General features: G+C 28.0%; 9 protein-coding genes across 9 annotated transcripts; 6 read left to right on the forward strand and 3 right to left on the reverse strand. All coding sequences in view use genetic code 12, as the record gives it.

The window, feature by feature from the left end:
• Positions 1 to 92: 92 nt before the first annotated feature.
• SRB8 (Srb8p) lies at positions 93 to 4,691 on the forward strand (the record flags this gene model as incomplete). The annotated part of the gene is made up of 1 exon (XM_051762291.1): positions 93 to 4,691. One exon carries the CDS (start codon positions 93 to 95, stop codon positions 4,689 to 4,691), a length of 4,599 nt encoding a protein of 1,532 aa, XP_051621412.1.
• Positions 4,692 to 5,212: 521 nt separating this feature from the next.
• VPH1 (H(+)-transporting V0 sector ATPase subunit a) lies at positions 5,213 to 7,654 on the reverse strand (the record flags this gene model as incomplete). The annotated part of the gene is made up of 1 exon (XM_051762292.1): positions 5,213 to 7,654. The coding sequence occupies one exon, from the start codon at positions 7,652 to 7,654 to the stop codon at positions 5,213 to 5,215; it is 2,442 nt and encodes an 813-aa protein (XP_051621413.1).
• A 1,290-nt stretch (positions 7,655 to 8,944) lies between these two features.
• Positions 8,945 to 9,649, forward strand: KGF54_001876 (uncharacterized protein; the record flags this gene model as incomplete). Its single annotated transcript, XM_051762293.1, has 1 exon — positions 8,945 to 9,649. The coding sequence occupies one exon, from the start codon at positions 8,945 to 8,947 to the stop codon at positions 9,647 to 9,649; it is 705 nt and encodes a 234-aa protein (XP_051621414.1).
• Positions 9,650 to 9,956: 307 nt separating this feature from the next.
• On the forward strand, positions 9,957 to 13,937 carry KGF54_001877 (Elongator subunit; the record flags this gene model as incomplete). Its single annotated transcript, XM_051762294.1, has 1 exon — positions 9,957 to 13,937. One exon carries the CDS (start codon positions 9,957 to 9,959, stop codon positions 13,935 to 13,937), a length of 3,981 nt encoding a protein of 1,326 aa, XP_051621415.1.
• Positions 13,938 to 13,999: 62 nt separating this feature from the next.
• RAD59 (Rad59p) lies at positions 14,000 to 14,791 on the reverse strand (the record flags this gene model as incomplete). Its single annotated transcript, XM_051762295.1, has 1 exon — positions 14,000 to 14,791. The coding sequence occupies one exon, from the start codon at positions 14,789 to 14,791 to the stop codon at positions 14,000 to 14,002; it is 792 nt and encodes a 263-aa protein (XP_051621416.1).
• Positions 14,792 to 14,999: 208 nt separating this feature from the next.
• Positions 15,000 to 19,718, forward strand: USO1 (Uso1p; the record flags this gene model as incomplete). Its single annotated transcript, XM_051762296.1, has 1 exon — positions 15,000 to 19,718. The coding sequence occupies one exon, from the start codon at positions 15,000 to 15,002 to the stop codon at positions 19,716 to 19,718; it is 4,719 nt and encodes a 1,572-aa protein (XP_051621417.1).
• A 335-nt stretch (positions 19,719 to 20,053) lies between these two features.
• On the forward strand, positions 20,054 to 22,336 carry ABZ1 (4-amino-4-deoxychorismate synthase; the record flags this gene model as incomplete). Its single annotated transcript, XM_051762298.1, has 1 exon — positions 20,054 to 22,336. The coding sequence occupies one exon, from the start codon at positions 20,054 to 20,056 to the stop codon at positions 22,334 to 22,336; it is 2,283 nt and encodes a 760-aa protein (XP_051621418.1).
• A 460-nt stretch (positions 22,337 to 22,796) lies between these two features.
• On the reverse strand, positions 22,797 to 23,438 carry KGF54_001881 (uncharacterized protein; the record flags this gene model as incomplete). The annotated part of the gene is made up of 2 exons (XM_051762299.1): positions 22,797 to 23,249; positions 23,436 to 23,438. 2 exons carry the CDS (start codon positions 23,436 to 23,438, stop codon positions 22,797 to 22,799), a joined length of 456 nt encoding a protein of 151 aa, XP_051621419.1.
• Positions 23,439 to 23,595: 157 nt separating this feature from the next.
• On the forward strand, positions 23,596 to 25,980 carry KGF54_001882 (uncharacterized protein; the record flags this gene model as incomplete). Its single annotated transcript, XM_051762300.1, has 1 exon — positions 23,596 to 25,980. The coding sequence occupies one exon, from the start codon at positions 23,596 to 23,598 to the stop codon at positions 25,978 to 25,980; it is 2,385 nt and encodes a 794-aa protein (XP_051621420.1).
• Between the last annotated feature and the right edge of the window lie 84 nt (positions 25,981 to 26,064).

The following is a 26,064-nucleotide window of genomic DNA, read 5'->3' on the forward strand; positions in this document are numbered from 1 at the left end:
ATATTATTGAGTCTAGTATTACTTTTTTTTTTAATTAAGAGATCAACTTAATTAACTTTAATGAATCTATAACAACTATTTCACATCAAATTATGTCGAATAAAGCTAGAAGTAGAAATAAACTACTATCGTCACAGAACAGGTCACTGTTCACAAACTCAACAATCAAAGATGAATTAATAGATATGAAATTTCTGATGGAAAAACCGAATTTACCAGTATATTCACTAGACGATTTTGCAACAACTTCTTTATCCCCAAAAATTAAAACACCTAACGAAGAAATTCAAAAAAACATAAATGGAGAATTAACATATCCAGATTTTTTGCCCTGGAAAGATCATACACAAACTGGTAAAGATGAAAGATCAATGGATTTCAAAAAAATTGAAAATACAACTTATTTAAGTAAAGGATATTTTGAAGTACCACAAGTCTCAAATGAATATTATTCTGCAAGAAATCTAATACTGGCAACTGTGTTTTTATCAACTGAAAATTGTACAAATGTTATTAAAGAATTGTCTCAACACTTAGCAAATGCATACAAGAGTAGAAATGAAGCCATAAATCAAATTAGATCAGATTCAAATCATTTCAGAATACCTCAAAGAGTTACTTTAACAGCCTCCAAAAAAGAAAGTTGGCTCAAAGACTTAAGTAATTCACAAATTTCATTACAAAAAATTGGTGAAAAAACTCCTCATGGTATACGGAATAAACAATTGATTGATGCAATTATTTCACATTATATTCCAATTAACAGAGCCCTTTGGTTTACAAAATGTGTTATGTTTGGTGAATTACTGGCATTAAGAAGGAAACATCATTCAAGAATGTCAATGAGTGGAGGAACTCCTCAATCTAATGATTTTGGTAATTCCGCTGAAAAATTCGAAGTACATTGGTTGCAAGAATGGACCCAACAAGTGGTTGATTATGTTTTTAAATTATCAAAAGAGATGGCAACAATTAATAGTATAGAGAAAAAAGAACAATGCATGAAAAAATTCAATCATACTATGGAATATATTCAATCGTTGTATGTGGAATGCTTGTTAGATAAAACAATATTCTTAATGTTGATCATTAAACCTTTAAAAGATGGCTTGTCACTCGACTCAGAAGTTGTAAAAGAGCTACTAAAAATTGATGAAGATAAAGCTGATGATGACGAAGATAATGACTTCAATAAAATGGAGCATATAAAATTCAATTTAAATTATGAACAACGTCTAACATCATTAACTTTGATTAAAATGTTCTGGAATGATTTAATAAAAATTGATTTTGTAGCAAAAGAATTGAGTGAGCTGGTTTTACTCAGTTATTTTTTCATTTCCAAATTGACTAGTTATCCACAATGGGAAATACCCGACGATGTCAAATTTAATATTTTAAAACTTTTAAGTGATACCACAGTCTATTTATTTAAGTACAACACTAATATGTTTGTTATACCAAATAATTGGCAATTGACAGAAAATTCATTAACTACAATCTTGACCGAAAGTTTTAGTTCAATATCCGAAGCAGAGAAGGAGAAAATACAAAGTCAATTGGAGTTAGTAAGATACCGTAATGAGAGTTTAATACTTAATTTAAGAAAAATTGAAGACCAAAACAACAACATTGGGCAAAACATCAATACTAGAAAATATATGAGTGATGAACTTAAAACAATCCATACATTAGATTCTTTAAAATTGAATGAAGAATTTGCTTGTTCCTTGAAACCACATTCAAAAAATTGGAAGGAAAATTTGAAAACGCTTTTATTTTGGTGTGTTTCACCTTGGAGATATTGTGAACCCGCAAGTGAAAACATCTTAATTGTATGTAATTATTTGAAAAAGCATTTTGTATTATTAGACAATGCATTGAGTAAATCTTCCAAAGCAGAGTTTGGGAATGAGATACTAGAAATAATATATCAAATTACAGAGTCTAACTCAGATTTGGTGGACAAACATAAACTTAATGTTTTAATAAATGAGTTGTACCAGTTGAGATTAATGACTATTGCTGCATATATTAGAAAGCTCATTGCAAATGGTGTATTTCTAGGTGATCCGAATGAGGATGCTGATGTTACTACTCAAGGTCATTTGGAAATTTTACAGAACTTACCTTCGGTTAATAATAAACAATGTGATAGTATCTTGAAAAAATGGACCAAAAGTCCAGTAAAATTTCAGAACATAATGGATTCGTCCAAGGAATTTTTACAGAAAGAAGTATTAGACAAAATTTTTACCAATAAATTTGATTCGTTATCAGATGAATGCAAGGATCATTTAAACTCGTTAAAAGTCGGAATTAAATTCTTGTTAGTAAACTGGATTACAAATGAATTAAAATCAAAATTCAACACTACTTCAAAATTAATTCACGTCACTCCAAATGTAATACTGGGACTTTATGAACTTTATTTATTATCTGATAACCTTGCTGTATTTTTCAAGTCAGTGGTACAAGCTGTTTTGAGAAACGAAAGTGGAATTATTATCATATACCTAGATGGTCTTTATTTAATTTCACGATTAGTGATGAAACACTTTAAACTTATCAAGCAGTTTCCTGAAAATGCCAATAACTCGACAGCAATCAATTTACTAAGACTTATTATACAAGTATACAAAGATCTAAGTGGTAGAGAATATAATTATCTTAATTTCCATCAGGTATGGAATTTTATTGATTCTATCATTGACAAGGAAGATACTGGTGTGCAATATAAAAGACGTAAATTAAACAATTCATCTAAGTTTTCAGATTATCTGGCCAAACCTTATGAAACATTTGAATCACCAATGCATATAAACACAGTTGATTTATCAATTAAAGATACTGAAGGAAAGACGTATACATCAAATGACTTTAGAAATGCTTTGGATACATTAAAGAATGAGTCCTCAAAGATTCTTACAGCTGAAGAAGTTCTGGAGCTAAATTTGTCTAGTGAGGACTTATTATCAAATTTGGATTATTGGTTCAATAGCGTTGAAAATATATCAGAAGCAAATGAAACGGCAATTGCCAAATTAATTAGAAGTGAATTTGCTAAAGATTTTGCTAAAACAAAGGAATTGATTAAAGATTTTTTATTGAAAATACTAAAATCAGATGGACAAAAAGACTTGATGATCAGTAAATTGATTATATATAATATCACCACCATAAAATATTTAGTAAATCTTATACAAATAGAAAGCTCAGCACCAGAGCTAGTTTTGGATTTACTTTTAGGAGCTACAGCAACTTCCAAATTGTCATGTGCACAACTTCAACTATTGAAAATAGACAGGTATTTATTTCAAGAGAAGAATAAGCATTTATTTGTAACAACTATCCTGCAATGTTTGACGAAAAATAAGAGTCAATTTCACGAGCTTTTCAACCGACACAAAACTAGTATTTTGCATTATTTAAAACAAGGTCAACTGTTCAACGATCATTTCATATACTTTGAATTTTTCAAAAATTTGGATCAAAAGGAGGTTATCAACATCTTAAATATTCTTCTACAAAGAACTGAAGATAATTCGATAGAAACAATAGAACAATTTGATGACAATTTAGTTGAGATTAATGGTTTAAATGTGACGTTTTATCAAATTTTATTAGGTCATATCTCAAACACATTGAATGAATTGTCATCGAATGAAGTTGAAACTCAATGGGAGAGGTTTATTTCAAAATTGTTGATCAATGGTGAAAGCTATATGGGACAGAGTTCAATATTTGTTGAGGTATTTGATTGGGTATCTTGGACTCAAAAGGTTGTAATTTTAGGAATTTTTGAGAGTAAATTTATGGACTTTATTCAAACCCAAAATTTAGAGACAATAAAAGCTGTTTCTACATTTGACACTTTCTTTACCAAATGTTTAACTTACTCAATGGGTTCTGTTGAAACATCAAGATTATTTGTTCAAAATTTAGCTGAATGTTTAGACAAGTTGGAACATTGTACTATTAATAATGATACAGGTGATACGATGAATTTAGCTATTACAATTATTTTGAAGATTCTAATTATTCATAAACCTACATTATGTTCTTTTATGGCTAAAAATAATTCGGATGAACTAGTGTCATCTTTAATTAAAAGTTTGATTGGAATATTAAATTCATTAAATCAAAATGACAAAATTAGAATCTTATTTTATGATTTATTATTTTTAATGAAATCATCTATAACTGAAGAAATCAATACAATTAATGAACAAGAACTTCAAGTTAATCAAAATAGTCCAGGAGACTTTAAAATAATGGATACTCCAAATATTACAAGATCAACTCATATACAACAATTATTTGAATTACCAGAATTAAATGAAGAAAATCCTTTTACAGATGAATTAGATGAAAATTTAATATATTCATCAAATATGTTACAGGAAGATGAATTAAAAAATGGAGGAGATTCTCATATATTCAATGATCGTGGATTAAAATTACAATTAACTAAACATAATTCATTAGATATTTCACCTTTTGTTGGTAATATTCTAAATACTAATGACACAAAAGATGATCAAAATTCAATGAAAATTTTAAGAACTATTTCAAAACCTTTTAAATTAAGAAGTTATGAAATTTTAGAAGATACTAATTCTGGTTTAAATGATGGTTGTATTAATTTACTGTTGTTTGATGCTTATCTTACTAAGGAAAATATTCCATAAGTTTATAGTAGTTTAATGAATCAATTTTTGCATAGTTTAATTCTTTTATATTTCTATTTGACTCTTTAATACTAAATTTCAATGCTTATTATCTAGTTGTAAAAAATTGACTTGATACATAAAGCATTGAATTACGGATGTAAACAATCATGAGTTTTTGATATTGAGTTACGGATGTAAGAGCTACTTGGTGAGATTTTGAAACAAACTTTTGTTAAATTTTAAAAAATGTATTGTCATTTTCATCAACAAATTTTTACAAAATTTCAATATTTTATTAATTTTTATACTCATCTAATGCCAATTTCGATTCTCTTTTTTAACAATTAATCCTAACCTTTTATAGTTCTAATATTGCTAGTGCATGAATCTCGAAGAATTGAATTATATAGTATCAAAAAATACAAAGAACTTATTGATACAATAAATGCGCGCGCGTTCTAAATTTCTACACTCTAACTAAATTTTATGTACTTTTTCTTTTATTGATCTATTATCTTATTTATATAGCCATGAGAAAATTAGAAAACGTTATCTAATAATCCAACAAAGCCAAATGGCTCGTATAAAGATCCACCACCTTCGAAATATTTACTCATACTTTCAACCCAATGCAATCTTAAAGAATGTAACATAGCTGAAGTACCTTCCATAACAACTAATATACAAACACTTAATACAAACCACATTGCAAATAAAAATACAACTGCAAATACTCCCATAAAACCAGTTGGACCAAAAGCATTACCAATTGTCATTGACCATAAAACTGTTGATAATTGTGCATGAGCTAATGATAAAGCCCATAATCTTAAATATGAAGCTGTATGACTTACACAATTAAGACAAAATTCAATAGTATGGATAACTTGATGAATCATAATATCACCAAAATTATGTTCTTCATGTTCTTCATCATCATCTTCAGCTTGACCATTTGAATCTCCATATGTACCTGATTCTCCAGATTCTTCATCATTTGGTAATGAATGATAACTTTGTGATTTAGCTTCTTTATCTATTTGTCTTTTTAAATATAATGGCTTAACTAATAATAACCATGGAACACAAATTAATGCAATAACTAATAAATAAACTTGAATTGTAGATTGACCAGAATAAAGTGGTTCAGCAACTGTACCTGGTGATAAAAACATTGAAATTAACATATTCAATAATCCTGGTGGTTGTCTACCGCTTGCGAACCAATTAACAGTCCATTTATAAACAATACATAATGATAAATAACCAAAGATACTTTGCATAAATAATAAACCTGGAATAAAATTACCAATAATATCAATAAACGAATTAAAATAAATGAAATTTCCTAATGAGAAAAAAAATGAATAAGTCATATGAATATAACCCATTAAAATTGATAATTTCATTTTGTAAGAATTTGAAAATAATAATGCATTTTCAGTTCCATGCCATGCTGGATCTAAACCAAAAATATATGTACCAATTGAAGTTGCATGAATAGTTTCACCAATTTTGAAATGCTCTGGCCATTTCCAACCACTTGGAAATAATGACATCGATCTTGAAAAAATATCATTATATATAAGCCCAGTATACATTGAAAAAATACCCATTAATAATAAAATATAACGACCAGTATAAGCCATATCGAAAATTTCATCTTTTTTCATTCCATTTAATTTTTTTTCATTCAAAACTAATGCTAATGCAGCCAAAAATACAATAAATCCATGACCCATATCACCAAACATAATAGCAAACATGAAAGGGAAAGTAATGATTGTTGGTAAACCTGGGTTAATTTCTTTATATCTTGCAACACCATATGCGTCACAAATTGCCTGGAATGCATAAGTAAATTTATTAGTTTTATTATATGTTGGTGGAGTTCTATTTGTACTTAATACGTTAATTATAGTTGGAATTGATTGAGCTTGATCATAATCTTGAATAGTTTTTGTTAAATCACCTAATGAATCTGTAGGAGTCCATCCTTCACAAATTAAAGTTTTTCTTGAATTATCATAATCACTAAGATTCATTGTTTTATAAACAGCTTTTTCTCTTGCAATAATTTCCCACCATTTACCTAAGTCACGACTGATAGCAATTAATTCTGAGGACAATGCATTTTCAGATTCACTTAATACTGTTGATAAATCATTTATTTTTGAGTTTATCGTAGACAATTGTTCTTCTCTTTTAGTTGACGAGGAATCAACGTCATAAATATCAGCATCTAAAGATTCACAAATTTTGACGATTCTATCATGAATCATTGAACCATGAGAAAATATGATAAATGAACTTTTTGCAACATATGCATTATGTTTTATATCAAAAATCTCTTCATTAATTTCTTCATAATGATAATATAAATTACCTCTTAAGATTCTCCATAATATTTGTTGTAATAAAGCAACTTTATCACGATTAATAACACCAGATATAAATTGTGAAGCAGATCTAACTTCTCCCAGTTGTGATTGACCTAACTGAGTTAAAATTGCATTTTCTTCATTTCTAATATTTCCATCACTAGTTAAATTGAAAAATTTATTAACAGCTAAGATAGTATATTTAAATTGTTTTAAATTATTTTGATTATTATATAAAGTATCAACAGAATCTCTTAATTGTACAACTCTATCTTCTAATAATTTAGAATTTTCAATTAATTCATCAATTTCTGATACTTGTGGTATTGAAAATTCATATGGGAATAATTTGATTGAAATATCTCTAAAATCTAATTCTTTTTTAAATAAATTATATTGTCTTTCAACTTCATCTAATCTTCTTAATTCTTTAACAAATGCTCTTTGAAATTCATTTACTTTTGAATTTAAATCTCTAAATTGTATAATATTTAATGAACCAATCTTATATATAATTTCTCTTGCTACTTCAGTTGGAATATATACCTGAACTAAAGACATGTCCGCAGAACGGAACACTGCCTCCTCTTTCTCTGACATTCTTCGAATTTGAATATTGATTGGAGAAATACGACTAAGATAGTTGTGATATATTGATAATTTATAAAGATCTTAGTATCTAGATGTTGCTTCAATGGTTCGGTTTTTCTCATTCGACCAAAATAGAAATTGGAATTGGTAAAATTTACACTACTCTAAAAATGGTAGCACACGATAAAAGTTAGATCTGATATTAATACAACTAAACTGGTTATCACAAAGTTCTAGGATACCATTATTGAAGAGATTCGTAAAAAATTCTATTTTCGTTCTATTAAATAAATTTCAATGACTGTTTCGTATCTCTTTGTAAAAAAAAAAAGTTTAAAGACTCGAAAATCTGGATAGGGATTTGACTCAAATCTAAGATTCATGTTTGTTCTTCACAAGTTTTTATAGATCTACCTCGAAATTCTACGTGAGTTTTTTTTTTTTCAATACTTTATATATTTATTAAGGAAGTTAATGAAATTGCAACAAAGCAACATCAAACTCGCACTTTTATTAGTACTTAATTCTACGTTTTCCAAATTTGGAGCATACATAACTAGTTGTCAAGTGTTGACAATATGTTCAATTTAATTGAAAGGAGTAACAGGGAAGTTAAATAGTATTTTCATTAACTTCCTTATTAAATGACATCATTTCTAAATTGCTTTATTACACTAATAACTTTTTTTCCTTATTGTTGTAAAAAGAACTAATTACAGATCCTGGCAATGTGAATATTTAATGAAATGGATCCATAATTAACTTATAATTCACCAGCTAATTAATTTGAATGAAGTATTTGAATAAAATATTAAATTTCAACATCAAATAATTCATAATCAAATTAAGATCTTTAAATTTAAAACTTTAATTTTATTAAATAAAATAAAAAATTAAATAAAAATAAAAATCAATTTTGTGATTTAAAATTAATTTGACACATTTATTATTCATTAATTTAATACTCCATACATATTATGATATATGATATATGTAATAAAGATAATATCAAAACCGTTAAAGATCTATAAAATATTACCTATTTTTAATTTATTTTCTTAATTTTTCTAAAAGATCAAAAAAGTAAACTTTAGATTTATTCAAAATTTTTTTAAAAAAAATGATGTAAGATTTTAAACGATTATGTATGTAATGATTATGATAAAATCATCGATGTTTTACCTGCATAATAAATAACAATAAATCTCTATTATTTTAATCTCAAGACTTAAACCAATTATAAACTTTATAATTATCATATTCTACTTTCTTCGATTTTTTCAATCCTTACAAATCAAAATGCCAAATTTTAGATCAGTATTTGGAATCAATGAACCAAGAAGAGCTCCAAGAGGTAAACAAATATCTGGTGATTATAAAGAATTAATACCACATGTAATTAATGATATTCAAATAACAAAATCTCAATTAAATAAATATCAAAATAATTCACTACTAAATAAACTAATATTATTAATTGAAGAAAATCATTTAAAACAAATAAATGAAATTAAAAAATTATATATTAATGAAAATTCAAAAGAATATCAAATTAAATTATTTGAATTATTAAAAATTAATCTTGATGAATTATGTAATTTATTAGATATTTTTAAAAATAATTTTATTCATTCTTTATATGATAATAATTTATTAAATTATAAGATAAATCAAATTCAATCAACTACAACTAATTCCTCGAGATCAAGTATATCAGATTCTTCAACGACATCATTAAGTTCATTATCAATGGTTCCTATAGATGATGAAGCGTTAGAAGAAGCACCAGATTATTTATTAGATCCAATATCATTTGAGATTTTAACTGATCCTGTAATAACGCCAAGTGGTATAACATATGAAAAACAACATTTACTACGTCATATTAAAAATAAAGGTAAATTTGATCCAATTAGTAAACAACCATTAAATAAAGATCAATTATATCCAAATTTAATTATAAAAGATTCAATTGAAGCTTATAAAATGGAGCATAGTAAGTAACTACTAGATTGAAATTACGATAGCATATAGCATATTGCATTAGCATTAAATGAATTTTAACTTATTCAATATAAACTTGAATTTCATATATCTAATATAAATAATTTTGCAGTCAATTTTCCTGCATAATAAAAAAATGTCTGAAATATTTAATTTTTTTTTTTATCTCATCTTTTTTCTGTTCTATTATTAAAATTATATGCACCACTAATACTTTAGAAACTGACTATTATTATATAAATTATTTTTAAAAGGTTTTTACAACCAAATTAAATCATTATACAACAACAACTAATCAACTATAGATATGAAGAATTTGGTAGTACTTAATAGAGGTTATATTACTCCAGAATCAAGAACATATCCAAATTTACATCTTATAGATTCAGTTTATGATACAGTAACAGATGCAATTACTTTTATATTATCATCAGAAGAAAGTCAATTAATTGAAGTACAACAATTTTCTAAAAATGGTAGTGTTACTGTTTTAGCAAGTTTTCCAATAAGTTCAACTTTATTAAATACAATTCATTTTGTGGATTCTTCTCAATTAGTATTTGTTTTCAGTAATGGTGATATTATAACTACAACTTATGATTTAAAATCAAATTCAGATTATGATAATACAACTATAGAAATTGTTGGAACTATTGATGTTGGTTTACAAGCAGCTCAATGGTCTCATGATGAAGAAACTTTAGTATTAATAACAAATGAAAATAAATTATTATTATTATCAAGAATTTTCGAACCCATAAATGAAAAAATTCTAGATTCAAATGATATTAAAATAACTGATTCAAAACATGTATCAGTTGGATGGGGTAAAAAAGAAACTCAATTTAAGGGAAAAGGTTTCAAACAAATAGAAAGAGAAAAAGAAGCTTTGAAAAACGCAGGATTAGATGATAAAATAAATGAACTACGTGATCCAACTGTTAATGAAATTGAAAAGGGAATAATATCAAATTTAGATGATAATACCGTACGAATAAGTTGGCGTGGAGATTCAGAATATTTTTCAGTAAATACAAAAGAACCAGTAATTGTTGAAGATACAGGGGAAATGTATGATAGAAGAGTTATACGAGTATTTAATAGAGAAGGAGAATTAGATAGCGTAAATGAAGCAGTTGACGGATTAGAACAGAATCTTAGCTGGAAACCACAAGGTGCATTAATAGCATCTACTCAAAGACATATAGATGATGAAGAAGGTGAAGAAGTATTAGATCTTGTTTTTTATGAAAGAAATGGGTTAAGACATGGTGAATTTAATACAAGATTAAACCCTGAAGAGGAAGTCATTCAAAATATAACGTGGAATTCAGATAGTGAAATACTTTTATTACAATTACATAATAGAGTTCAATTATGGACTACTAAAAATTATCATTGGTATTTAAAACAAGAAGTGTTTGCAAATGATATATTATTTACAAAGTTTCACCCAGAAAAACCATATAATTTTATGATTGGTACCAAGAATGGTTTACAAATTGTTGATTTAACTCATAAGATTGGAACAGGTCCAACTAATAATGGAGATGATGTTGGTATGACTTTAGTTACTGATGGATCAACAGTTAAAATTACACCACTTTCAATTGCTAATGTACCACCACCAATGAGTTTGAGGGAATTAGATTTATCTGAAAATGTTAATGATGTTGCAGTTAGTAAATCCAATGAAAAATATGCTGCATTATGTAGTAATAATGATATTTTTCTTAGTGAATTAACGCTAAAGGAATTGAAAGAAGGCAAACATCCAAAAGTTTTGAGTCATATAGCATCAGATATTTATATCAATGAAAGAGATGAAGTTGCCAAACAAATTGCATTTATAAAAGATACTTTTATAGCAGTTGTTATTGATGCGCCAATGTATTCACGTATTGTATTATTTGAAGTTGATGATATAAAATCACCAAAAATGAATGACTCCATTGATATTACTCCAAAAGTTGTACTAATGAAATCAAGAGCTGATTTTGAAACAGTAGTTATAGAGACAGTAGACAATAGAGTAGTACAATTGGATACAACACAAGATATTAGAGAAGTCATTAAATTTCCTCACTTATGTCGTGAATTTGAAGTTAATTACAATCAAGATACTGATGATTTCGAAGCATTTGGTATAAATAAAAGTGGGAAATTATTTAGAAACGAGACAGCAATTGTTAATGGTGTTACATCTTTGTTAATCACCGAATCACATTTATTATTTACAACAGTTTTATCAAAATTATGTTTTGTACATTTAAATTCAGCACATGAAGATTATGAAGTTTTCCAAAATTTATCAAATGAAAATATCGTGGATGAAAGAGTAAGGCAAATTGAACGTGGATCATTTTTAGTTAATGCAATGCCTACTAAATATTCAGTAGTACTAGAAGCTCCAAGAGGGAATCTTGAAACAATTTGTCCAAGAATTATGGTTTTATCAGCTATTCGTAAATTTGTATCAGATAAAAACTATAAAGATGCATTTATTGCTTGTCGTACTCATAGAATTGATTTGGATATTTTACATGATTATGATACCGAATTATTTTTCAATAATATTGAACTTTTCATAAATCAAATTTCAAAAGTTGATTATTTAGATTTATTTGTTTCTTGTTTACATGAAGAAGATGTCACCAAAACGAAATATAGAGAAACTATAACAGATGCTGAAATAAATCAAGCTGAAATTAAACAGAATGGTGAAACTTTACAACCAGCATTCCGTAAAAAATTTCATAACAACAAGGAACAAGTATTTAAAAATTTTCAAGATTCAAAAGTTAATAGAATTTGTGAAGCAATATTGACAGTTTTACTTAAACCAGAATATTTCAAAAAGTATATGCAAACTGTACTTACAATATATGCATGTGAAAAACCTCCAAATTTGATAGAAGCATTAAAAATGATAAGTAAATTTGAAGATGAAGAACAAAAAGAAACAGCCATACAGCATTTATGTTTCTTACAAGATGTCAATAAATTATATAATACATGTTTGGGATTATATGATGTTAAATTAACTTTATTAATTGCACAACAATCACAAATGGATCCAAAAGAATATTTACCATTTTTACAAAACTTACATACACAACCAGAACTCAAAAGAAAATTTTTAATAGATGATTATTTGAAAAATTATGATTTAGCATTGAATTGGTTACATGAAAGAGGGGAAGATGCATACACAGAATTTGATAATTATGTTGTCAAACATGAATTATATAAATTAGCATTAAAAATTTACGTTTATGAAAAAAATAGAACTAATGACATTATGAATTTATTTGCAGAATTTTTACAAAAATCAGTAAATTTTTCAGAGGCTGGATTAACTTATGAATATTTAGGGGAATTGGACAAAGCTTTAGAGAATTACATATTAGCGAAAAAATGGAAACAAGCTTTATCAATTGTTGAACAATCTGAATTTAAGGATAAATTAACAGACACGGCCAACAATTTGGTAAGTTTATTAGTTGCTGATCACAAATATAGTGATGCAGCTGAAATTGAATATCAATTTTTGGGCAACATATCAGAAGCTATAAGATTATATTGTAAACAATATTGGTTTGATCAAGCTATACTATTAGCTGAAAAAACTGAAAATAGAGAGTTAATAGAATCTGTTGTTGATGTTCAAATAAATGAAGGATTTGGAACAATTGCAGAATTATTAGCTGATTGTAAAGGTCAAATGAATTCTCAAGTTAAAAGATTAAGAGAATTAAGAACCAAAAAAGAAGAAGATCCTTATTCATTCTATAGTAATCCGGATGATTTAGATACACCAGATAATGTATCAGTAGCAGCATCAGAAACATCAACTGCTCCATCATTTTTCACAAGATACACAGGTAAAACAGCAGGTACTGCTAAAACAGGAGCATCACGTCGTACATCAAAAAACAAAAAAAGAGAAGAACGTAAAAGAGCTAAAGGTAAAAAAGGTACAATTTACGAAGAAGAATATCTTATAAAATCAGTTGGTAGATTATTAGAAAGATTAGATCAAACTCAACAAGATGCTATAAAATTAATTGAAGGATTAATTAGAAGAAAAATGAAAGAACAAGCTTATCAAATTCAAAAAAATTGGATTGAATTAATTAATTATATAAAGGAAAATATTGATGAAATTCATAATATGAATGAAAAAGATCGTGAAAGAATTGATGATAATGGAGAAATTTATCTTATTGAAGAAATTCCAAAACCTACAATTAATGAATTTCCGAAATTTAATATCTTGGATTTTTAAATAGATAATAAATTTAATAGACATTTTTTAATGGACAAATGTTATAGATGATAAATTACTATTTAAATTTCAATACCCAATTCTTCAGTATTTAATTGACCAACTTCATATTCAAAATAAAGATCTCTTAATCCTAAAATTGAATTTTTTATAGCATTTGTTATAGCTTCTTTTTTACATTTTGCAAAACCCATACTTTTTTGTGGTAAATTGTGAGCTTGACCATTTCCATAACCTTTCCTTACACTTCCATCTTTTAAGTGTAAATTTATTATACATATCGATTCTGCCGAGTAGTAAGTTTTGATCTTTTCTACTTTTTTAAGCTCTGTAATTTCGCCATTATTATCATTATTTTCATTAATTTTATCATTTGTATCATCATTTGTATCATTAATTTCTTTACCTGCATTAGACCCACCGTGCTCATTACGTGAAGTTTCATTATTCTCATTACTTGTTACATTATTAATAGTCGTATCTTTTTCATTATTATTTTCTTCGACGCGTTCTTCAACTAAAACCTTTTCAACTCTTGTCGGTTTCTCCATTACAATACATTCTTCAATAGAAGTTGACCAACCATTAAAACCAAAAATTTCATTAGCTAAGTTAAATAATTGACTTTGAGATAATTTATTAAATTTTCTTCTAGTATCATTTGAATATTCAATATCATCTAATCTCAGTTGTAATATTCCAATCTTACTAATTAACCATGGACTTAATATTGTTTCATTTGCTTCAACTTCGAAATTTTTTTCAAAATCTTGTAAATTTATGAAATAATTGGGGGTCGATGGTAGCCTTCTTGTTTCTTCGTCTATGCTATATTTTGAGTCATCAAATGGCATTAATTTGATTCATTCTTTGAGAATGAATGTTGAAGTTGTAAAGAACTGAAACGAAACTCTTGTTAATTAAAAAATTATTAATAATTTATGTTTACAAATATTCCACGTATAAAAATAAATCATATACAGGACAATTTTTCATACAGAAACCGATCATTATCATTATCATACATCCATAATTTTCTAAAAATAGTCTTACAATAACTATATGGAATATCTAAATAATATTCTAGGGAGTCAATCCCAAACTCAACTGGTTGAAGAAGCAATTCCAACATTATGTAATCGTTTACAACATGCAACAATGGTATCAGATAGAAGATCAGCTGTATTAGGATTGAAGAGTTTTAGTAGACAATATAGGGAAACCGTTGTTGAACATGGATTAAGACCTTTAATATCAACATTGAAAAAGGATAATTCAAATTTAGTCATATTCAAATCAATATTAGAAACTTTCCTTATACTATTTATACGAGGGGAGACTCACGAAGATTTAACAAGAGGTTGGATCTCTCAACAACTGAGACTACAAAATGGCAAATATCCTTCACCTTTACTTATGGATGACATTACATTGGACCAATTGTCATTATGGATAGCAGATGCATTATTACAAGATTCAGAAATTTTGAGTTTATTAATTGAAGGATTAAATGAAAATGACTATCATTCAAGATTATACACTATCCAATTACTAGAATCTTTAGTATCAAGTCGAGGTAATAGAGTGAAAGAAGCACTACTAAATATTCCAACATCCATATCCACATTATGTAATTTATTAAATGATAGTCATGAACCAGTCAGAAACGAGGCTATTTTATTATTAATGGCAGTTGCAAATAATAATTTCAATATTCAAAAATTAGTTGCATTTGAAAACACATTTGAAACCCTTTTCAATATAATTGATGAGGAAGGTGGAATTCGAGGGTCAATTTTAGTTCAAGATTGTTTAACTTTAATTACAAATTTATTACAATATAATGCATCAAATCAAAAATTCTTTTTAGAAACTCAATGTGTACCAAGACTAGCTAGATTATTGGGGGAACCAATAGATGATGAAGAACAACATAATGACAATGGAGTCAATGGATCAACTAATGGATCAATAGCAATGGTATGGACAGAACAAAGATTACAAAATATGATTACTGTACTAGAAATTTGCAGATTATTAGTTTCAGAGGATAATGAGTTAGTTGTACAAAATCAAAACAACTTATATCAATCAGGAATACATTATATTCTCCTAAAATTGATATTTTTACCAACCACTGAAAATGAAATACGATTAGTTGCATTATTAGCAGCTGCGGATGCTATTAGTGGTAACCCACGTATTCAACATGAAATATCAAAAATCGATGTTCCATATGTAGATCCATCATTACCATATCACATACAAATTTACGATCGACCAATCCTGGTTCCTATGGCTTTACTTAACTGGTGTCTACTCATAAATTCCGTTCATCAGTTTAATATAAGAGTTGGAGCATCGTATTGTTTGAAAGCATACTTCAAAGATAATAAGGAAACCAAGGAATCGTTCTTGAATGACCAGATAACAGATTATAAGGATGATCAGTCATCAATCGTAAATGGTAATACTCATCCAACTCCTATTGCTAATGTTTTTAAGACTGTTATGGATTACGATGTAGAGTTGAAATTAAATCCTTATAAGGTTTGGTTTGCAGCTATAACACTTCTCTATACATTTGAAGATGAATCAGAAAATAAAGAACTAGCTAGAGCAGTTAAAACGGGTGACGAGGAAGCTGGTGAGGAAATAATGAGCGCTATACAAGCAATTTCAGGGTTACTTATTACTACATTAAATGAAACAGATCAAAGAATTGCAGTTGGATATTTGATGCTATTAACGGTATGGTTGTATGCTGATTTTAAAGCAGTTGATGATTTTTCAAGTGATGAATCAAATGTAAAGTCAATTTTAGCATTTTTATCAAATAATTCATCTGACGAAAACTCATTAGTTCATGGTATGGCTGCTATATTGTTAGGTGTTGCATATGAGTTTTCAACAAAGGATTCACCCATTCCAAGAAAAGATCTTCATTTATTAATGGTCAAAAGTCTTGGTTTAGATAATTATTCATTAAAAGTTAAACAGTTCAGTTCCAATCCAGCATTTAAAAATTTTGAAGATATTCCAAATTATGAAATAATTCAAGATGAAAGTGGATTACCTGATGTATATTTTGATTCAGCTTATGTTAATATGATCAAAGAGAATTTCTTTAGAATTAAAAGAGCATTATTTCATGATCCAGATAATGAGCCAAAAGGGAAAATATCATTTGAACATTTTGAAGAAATGGATATGAAAGTTTCAGAATTGAGAAAAGAGTTGAATGAAGAGAAAGTAAAGGCGCAGGAAAATGAAACAACAATGAAGAAGGAACTAAGTAAATTGGAGAAAACTAAGACTGAATTACAGGATAATTTAGAAACTTATGAGAAAAACCTTAATGCATTAAAAACAATTCACGAGTCAGTCAATAATAAATATAAATTAACATCACAAGATTTAGCATCAATTAAAACCTCAAAAGAAAAATTTGAAACTTCATCAATCAAACTTCGAAAAGATTTAGATAATGCTCTAAAACAAATTGAATCAAAAGAGGCAAGTAACAAACAACTAGAATCTCAATTATCAACTACCGAACAAGCTAAAAAGAAATTAGAAGATGGTGTGAATGGGATGACAAAAGATTTATTTCATATGAAGAAGCAAAATACAGAAAGTGATAGACAAATAAAAGAATTTAAATCAAGAAATGAAAAAATATCAAAAGAGTTCGAAATTACTAAAATGAGGATTACAGAACTTGAATCCTTATTAAAACAAGTTAACAAAGCAAAAGATGAAGTATCAAGCAGATCAAAAGAGGAGTTAGATAAGAAAAATTTGGAACTTACAAAATCAAATCAAGAAATTGATAAATATTTGAAACAAATAGAATCCTTCAAAGAACAACTCAAATCAAAAAGTTTATTAGAATCAAAGAATAAGGAGTTGGATGGGACTATCATAACGCTAACTTCAGATTTAAAATCAAATGAAAGCAAATTGGAAGAGTCCACTAATCAAATAGACAGCCTTAAAAACGAGGTTGGAAAATTAAATTCCAAATTAAAATCAACAAGGGAAAAGTTGATTTCGAGTGAATCTCAAAATGACGATCAACTTAGTAAAATAAGAGATGAATTAAGTACTAAGGTTTCAGAAGTGAAGAAATTAGAAGCTGAGATTATTGCATTTAAGGATGAATTAACATCATCAAAAACCGAATCATCAAAATTAAATAGCGAGATTGAACAACTCAAAGAAAAACTCAAGGTGTACGATTCAACAGTTTTGAAAAATAAAAAATTGGAGGAGAAGGGTGTTGAGTTGACAGAAGAAATAAAGAAAAGAGAAACAGCATCTACTGTAGCCAACAAAGAGATTGAGGGACTCAAAGAACAACTCAAGTCACACCAAGAGAAAGATCAACAAATAAAAGAGCAACTTCTTAGTCTTGGCACAATGGAATCTGATAAGAAAAAGTTGGAGAAAAATTTGGAAGAAGCGAAAGCTAAATTTGAAGCTATTGAATCTACTTTAGAATCTACTAAAATAAAATATGAAGAACAAATAAAGAAATTGACAGAAGAAATAAAACTGTATAGGACAAAAGAAGAAGAATTAGTAATAAGGAACAAAAAGCTTCAAGACCAAATCAAGTCACAAACTACCGATGGCAACAAAACTGAAGAGCTTAAAAATAAAATTGATAATTTGAACAAAGATTTGGAATCCAGTAAAGCTACCACAACTGAGTTAAAATCAGAGGTTGAAAAATTAAACGAACAAATTAAATCATACAGTTCAACAGAATCAAAAAACAAGGAATTTGAGGAAAAAATTAACAAATTAAGTACCGAATTGAAATCAAAAGATAGTAAGTCAAAAGAATATTTGAAAGAAATTGAGACTTTGAAAGATCAAGTTAAATTGAAGGTATCATTAGATTCAAAAAACAAAGAATTACAATCAGATCTCACAAAACTCAAATCAGAAATCAAAGAGAAAGATCTCACAGTTGAAAAATCAAAAAAAGAATTAGAAAATTTACAAACTGGCAATAAAACGGAAGACTTAGCAAATAAAATTGATAACTTAAGCAAAGATTTGGAAACCAGTAAAGCTACCACAACTGAGTTAGAATCAGAGGTTGAAAAATTAAACGAACAAATTAAATCACACAGTTCAACAGAAGCAAAAAATAAGGAATTTGAGGAAAAAATTAACAATTTAAGTGCACAATTGAAATCAAAAGATAGCAAGTCAGAAGAATACTTGAAAGAAATTGAAACTTTAAAAGATCAACTTAAATTAAATGTATCATTAGATTCCAAAAACAAAGAACTACAATCCGAAATTGCAGAACTTAAATCAGAAATTAAAGAGAAAGATCTCACAGTTCAAAAATCAAAAAAAGAAGTAGAAAATTTACAAACTGAATTAACCAGTGACAAGAAGAATGAAAGTAGGATTGCAGATTTGGAAAAGAAAATTAACATTTTAGAGGATCAGTTGAAAGATTCTAAAACCTCTTTTGATGAATCTGAAATACAAATAAAGAGTCTTCAAGAAGTAATCAAAACAAAAGAATTAAAAGAAGAAACTAATGAGGGTAAGATTAAACAACTTGAAACAAAATTTAAAGCAACAGTAAGTAAATCTGAACATAATGATTTACTTGAAATTATGCTAAAATTAGATGATAAAAAAACAAAATATGAAAAGAAATTAAAAGAAATGGGTGTTTCAATTGATGAATTTGAAAGTGATAGTGATGAAGATGATGAAGATGATGAAGAAGATGAAGATGAAGATGAATAAGAGGAAGGTCTGTTTATAGAATTTATTTTAATTCTCGAAGTTAATAAAAATACTAATCTTTTTGTTTCTATTAACTATTATTCTTATTGTTTTATTAAAAGTTCTCGTAACTTGAAACAAGATCTCTTTCATTCTCTTTTAATTACTTTATTTAGACAATAATTTGGTAGTACTATTTGGGTACCACTTTTTCTTTTTTTTTACTAACCGTATGAAATTTTACACAATATTACTTATTACTTTTCATTAAGTAGTTAATTTAATGCAACTAAACTATACTTCCATACTAAAGTAACAACCAATTGAGTCTAATTAGATTTCACATTTAACTATAAATGATCCTACTAATAGATTCTTATGATTCGTTCACTAATAATTTAGCTAGTTTAATTAAAAATACTACAAATCAAGAAGTTATAATAGTACATAATGATTCATTTCAACCAAATGAATACGAACCTTTTTATAATCAAATTAAAAAATATTTTACATATATAGTTATTGGACCTGGCCCTGGACATCCTGAGATTAAAGAAGATGTTGGAATTATTAGTTGGCTCATAGCAAGAAATTCAAAAGATGATCATCCTGTACCAATATTAGGAATTTGTCTTGGGTTTCAAAGTTTATGTCATGAATTTGGAAATAAAGTTGAAAGAGCAGAAAATGTAAAACATGGACAAGTTTATGATATATATCCTTTCAATGATAATGAGTTATTTGAAGAAGATAATCATTTCCCAAGCGTGAGGTATCATTCGTTATTTGTTGATGGATCTAAATTAAACAATGAAATAGTACCATTAGGTTATTGTTATGAACCAACTGGAGATACAAGAAATGGAAAGAAGATTTTAATGGCTATAAGACACAAGTCATTGCCGTTTTATGGAGTACAATATCACCCCGAATCAATTTGTTCCGATAAAGGTAAAGAACTATTTCAAAAGTTTACAAATATTGCAGATAAGTTTAATTCAGTTCATAGACAAACAATACTGCAATGTGCCAATGGTGAATTTCAATGGTTTGATAATCACGCTTTACATGAAAAGAGTTTAATAGAAAACTTGAGACCGGTTGAGGTAGAAAATGTTATTTTCGAAAAGCTTGAATTTGCCCAAGAAATCACAGCAGTTGATGTTTGTGATCATTTGGTTAAACTAAATAATAATGAAACAAATTTCGTACTACTAAATTCTGCATCAGTACCCGGTGAGTGGTCTATTATAGGTTTTCCAATTGAAGGAGAAAGTGAAGTATTGACTCACTCCATAGATGACATGAATCATGTATATATCTCAAAATATAAATCAAGTCATCAGGAAAAATTCAATGTTAAAGATCATGATGATTCTTGGAAATTTATTGCTCAAAAAATGTATCTGAGTTATGTACCAAGAGAATCAATCAAAGAGAAAATGAGTATTAACCACAGTAGAGAGATTCCATTTTTTGGTGGTTACATAGGTTTGATATCATATGAAGAAGGTCAACATATAATGTTTGATAAATTGGAGTGTATATGTAACAACTACACCCCAGATATAAAATTAATTCACATTAAGAGAGTTTTAATACGAGATCATCTCACCAATGAGTGGTTTTTGTTATCGGTAAATGATGACTCAGATTGGGCAGAGAAATTAAAATCAAAATTGGAGAATATGAAACCAATTGACTTATCAGAAATTCCATCAAGTGTTAAGGATTTATGTAATGAAGATGACAAAATCTCAGTAGATTTTGAGTACCCATCACAAGAGATATACAAGCAACAATTTAGTAAGTGTCAAGACTATTTACATTCTGGAGATTCTTATGAACTATGTTTAACAACTCAATCCAAAATTAAATTACCGAAATATGTTAAAGCATGGGATATATATAAGGTTTTAACTTTAAAGAAAAATCCATCACCATTTTCATGTTTTGTTGATTTTGATGATTGTTGCCTCATATCTTCATCTCCAGAAAGGTTTTTGTCATGGAAAGATGACGACAATAATAAATTGATCCAATTAAGACCAATCAAAGGTACAGTGAAGAACAATGATGATACCACTCTTGAAGAAGCTACAAAGATACTTAAAACTCCGAAGGAAATGGGTGAGAATTTAATGATTGTTGATCTTATACGACATGACTTATTTCAGTTCACTAATGATGTTGAAGTCACTCAATTAATGGCAGTTGAAGAGTATAAAACTGTTTTCCAATTAGTTAGTGTTATTCAAGGTAAACTTAAAAAAAATGATAAATATTTTGGAATTGATATATTACACAAATCGTTACCACCAGGATCAATGACTGGTGCACCAAAGAAAAGATCAGTTGAATTGTTACAAGATATTGAAAATATGCAACCTAATATGATAAGAGGAGTAAGAAGAGGAATATATAGTGGTGTTGTGGGATATTGGTCAATAACTGATGATTCAGATTGGAGTGTTATAATTAGATCAGTATTTCATTACAAAGATGATAAAGAAAATTCTGAACACGTTAATCTTTGGAGAATTGGAGCTGGTGGTGCAATAACTGTATTAAGTGATGTTGATGGTGAATGGGATGAAATGAATTTAAAATTATCAAGTGCATTACAAGCTTTTAATTAGTATAGAATTGTAAATAGATTGCTAAATGCATGCAAAACGATAATGATAGAGATAAAAGTAACTTTGAATAATGATGATTGTAAAATTTACTTTTTAGAGTATTTGCTGGTTTTTTTTTTTTTCTTAAATCGACATACATTTAAAATTATATAAACTATATAATATATAGTATGCAGGTCCTCTAGGTAGAAGACGATCACCTCCGATTGACTTTGGACAAAACTTTTATAGCCATTGATTAATACCAATGAGATGAGACTCTATCTAATTCAACTGAAATAGATCATACTCAACAAAAACCAAAGCCAACTTTTTTGTTTTTCAAAATTGTTTTTTTATGTATTAATTCTCTTTTAAATATTGCAATTCTATTATAATTGTATTTCTATCCTTTAATTTTCCATTTTAAACATTTTTCTCCTTATGTTTTTATTGATTGATCATGTTCTTATTTGTGAGACTAAACAACAGCAGAGGAATTTAATTCTATTTCTGACTGTCGTCGTCGTTTTGCTTTTACTACCCCCAAAACTTTTCTCACAAATAAGTTGATTTCTATCATAGCTTTTTTATTCAATTTTGAATTACCTAATACATTATCATACTTTCTTTCTATTCTTGTTACTTGTTGCCAATATTGGTTTGTTTCCGAACATTCAAAAAGGTGATGTTGTAAATTATCTTCATTTATTTTATTACATAATCTGCAGTTTTCACCAGTTTGTTGATATGCATAATATGGTTCATATTTATGGTAACCCAATTCTAGCAAATGTAAATCCTGCAACCCACCCAATGGTTCTTTTTGTGAGTTATTTAACACTTTCCGAAATTTCTTCCACTCAAGTACTGTTTTAACATTACCTTGATGATTTGACCATGAACTTGGAATAATTGGTTCTTTTGAACTCAACTTTTTTGAATTTTGATGAAAAGATAGTTCCAGTAAACTTCTCCTGTGAAATCTATCATTTGTTCTAATTGTTCTTCATGTTGTTGCAAACAGTGTTGCCATATCTCAGATTTTTTTAGTATGATGGCTCGAAATTGAACCTTCTCAAAATTTTTTATACTGGTAAGCTGAAACCATGATTCTAACCATGCTAGTTTTATGCTTTGTAAAACTTCCTGTATACTATTGATAATTTTTGTATGGAGTTTTTTTAAACAGTCGACGAAAAGAAAAAAAATTATTTTTCTTAAATAAAAGTAAACTTATAGAATCAATTACTATTAAATCAATTAATTTATCGAAAGAGATGTCATTCTTTGGTTTTGATCCTACTCAACCACCACGAGGTTCAAAGGATGATAAAGTTTATGATTTTGAAGATACATATGATGGATTAGGAGAATTAGAAGAAGAAGATGCATTTAATGATGAAACTTTTGGAGCAAGTACAAATGATATTAGAAAAGATTTCGAATTTGGTCATGGTCCGTCAACAAAAAAGGAAGAACCTCAATATCAATCTACACCAGCCCCATCTTTATCTCAAAGTTATGCTCAAGCAGCACAATCAAACCCTGTAAATGATGACGAGTTTATGGAAGAATTATGGGGTTCATCAAATGCACCAAGTAAATCAATTCATGAAAAGCAACAACAAATACCACAACAACAAGAAGAAAGCGGTACTTATCAAGCTCAATCTGAAAGAAAAATATTATCATTAGAAGAAATTGAAGCTCAATTGACTGCAATTGATCAACAACAACAACAACATCCACAAGCATTTCCTCAACCGGGTCTGTTCCCACCACAACATTATGGAGCACCAGGAATGATGCCTCAATTTAATGGGTACATGATGGGAGGATATATGCAACCTCAATATGGATTCCCTGGTGGAGCTATACCTCATCAACAATTTCCTCCCATGCAAGGATTTCCACCACAATTACCACAGCAGTTCCAACAGCCACCACCACCTCAACAACAACAACCCCAACCTCAAACTCAACAGCAAACTCCTCAACAACCACAAATTCCTACCCAAGCACCAAGACAACAACCACCAGTTTCAGATTCTAAAAAGATTCCAATTCCAAATCAAAAACCACAAAAAGTTGATTTATCTCAATTCCCAGTATTAGGAAAAGAAGCATTACAGCAACCTCATCATCATCACCAACAACAAGCACTTTTACAACAACAAATGCAACAACAAGATGTCAATCAAAATAATCACAGTCGTCAACCACTGCAAGAACTTACTCCAGAACAACAAGAAAAAGCAGCTAGAAGACAAGAGAAAGTTTCAAGAATCATGAAATATTCAGGTATTATGAATCCAAAAGATAAAGATTTTGTAACAAGATTTCAATTATCACAAATTGTTACTGAAGACCCATATAATGAAGATTTCTATGCACAAGTTTATAAAGTGATTCATCCAAAGACTATTAATGGAGTTCAACAACAAGCACCAGCTCAACAAAGTAATTCTATAGCTCAAGCTTATTTAGATCATAGTGGACATAGATTAGGAGGTCGTTATAAGAGAGCAGATGTTGCATTACAAAGAATGCAGCAACAAGTTCAAAAAGCAGTTCATGTTGCGAAAGAAAGACCGAAATTAACTCAATATGCAAAAGAAGGTGCTTTAGGTAAAATTTCATTTGGAAGTGGTAAAAAGCCAAGACAACAATTAGAAATTATTAGTAAAGCAGCAGAAAGAGAGAAGAATGATACAAAAGTTGAATCTAAAAAAGAAGACACCAGAAAGTATTCAAGAAACGATATATTTGGTATTTTGGAAAATATTATATCAGAATTAATGAATGTTGAAAGTGAATCAAGGACAGCATCTTCAGTAGATACTGCAAAATTATGGGATTCAATGAAAGTCTTGGAGCAAGCATCAACTTCAGGTGACGAAGAATCAGAAGTTAATCCATTCATTCAGTGTTTGAATTATAACAAAATGTTAAAAATATTGATACGTCTTTTCAAGTTCTTAAATAGAGAACAAATATTAACCATATCAGCATTAATTATGTCAAACTTAGAAAATTTATCTGTAATTAAAAATGGATCTTATACAACTTATTCAAACAAAGAAATCCCCGAAAATGTGTTAAAATTAGTTGAATCTTATTCCTTAACTTTTTCAAAATTGTTTATGAATGCAGTTGTTGATTTTAAATTTAATGAAATTATTGGATTATTAGTTATATTAATTGAACATAATAACGTATCATTTGTCTCAACTACAAAAATTGGTTTAACCATATTAACTACTTTATTATCACGAGCAGAGTTAATTATTGGTGAAGGTCAAATATCAGCAACTGATTTATCAGAATGGACTTCATGTTATGATGAATTATTTACAGCATTAGAATCAAGAATTGCAGCAATTTTCCCACCAAATCCAAGTGATGTTGACGATGGATCTTCTAGAGAAAACTATATATGGCAATTTTTAGCAACTTTATCATTAGGTGGTAAATTAAGTCATCAAAGAATTATTGTTGATGAAGTTAGAGATGAAATTTTTGGTGTTATGAATAGAGCTAAAACTATTGACAATCAAGACTCGGCTAATTTATATAAGAAACAAAATTTATTAAATAATTTGAATATGTATTTGGTAGTTATGGGATTAGTTGCAGATGAACATGAAATCAAAGAGCTTTGAGAAGTTAAATATTTTATAGCTTAATTAATAAAGATGAAAAGATTGAAAATTATATTAAAAATATTATTAGTGAACTAAATCTAT

The sequence above is a fragment of the Candida jiufengensis genome (assembly GCF_024610255.1).
Source record: "Candida jiufengensis strain CBS 10846 chromosome Unknown scaffold5, whole genome shotgun sequence".
Classification (NCBI taxonomy): Eukaryota; Fungi; Ascomycota; class Pichiomycetes; order Serinales; family Debaryomycetaceae; genus Lodderomyces; species Lodderomyces jiufengensis.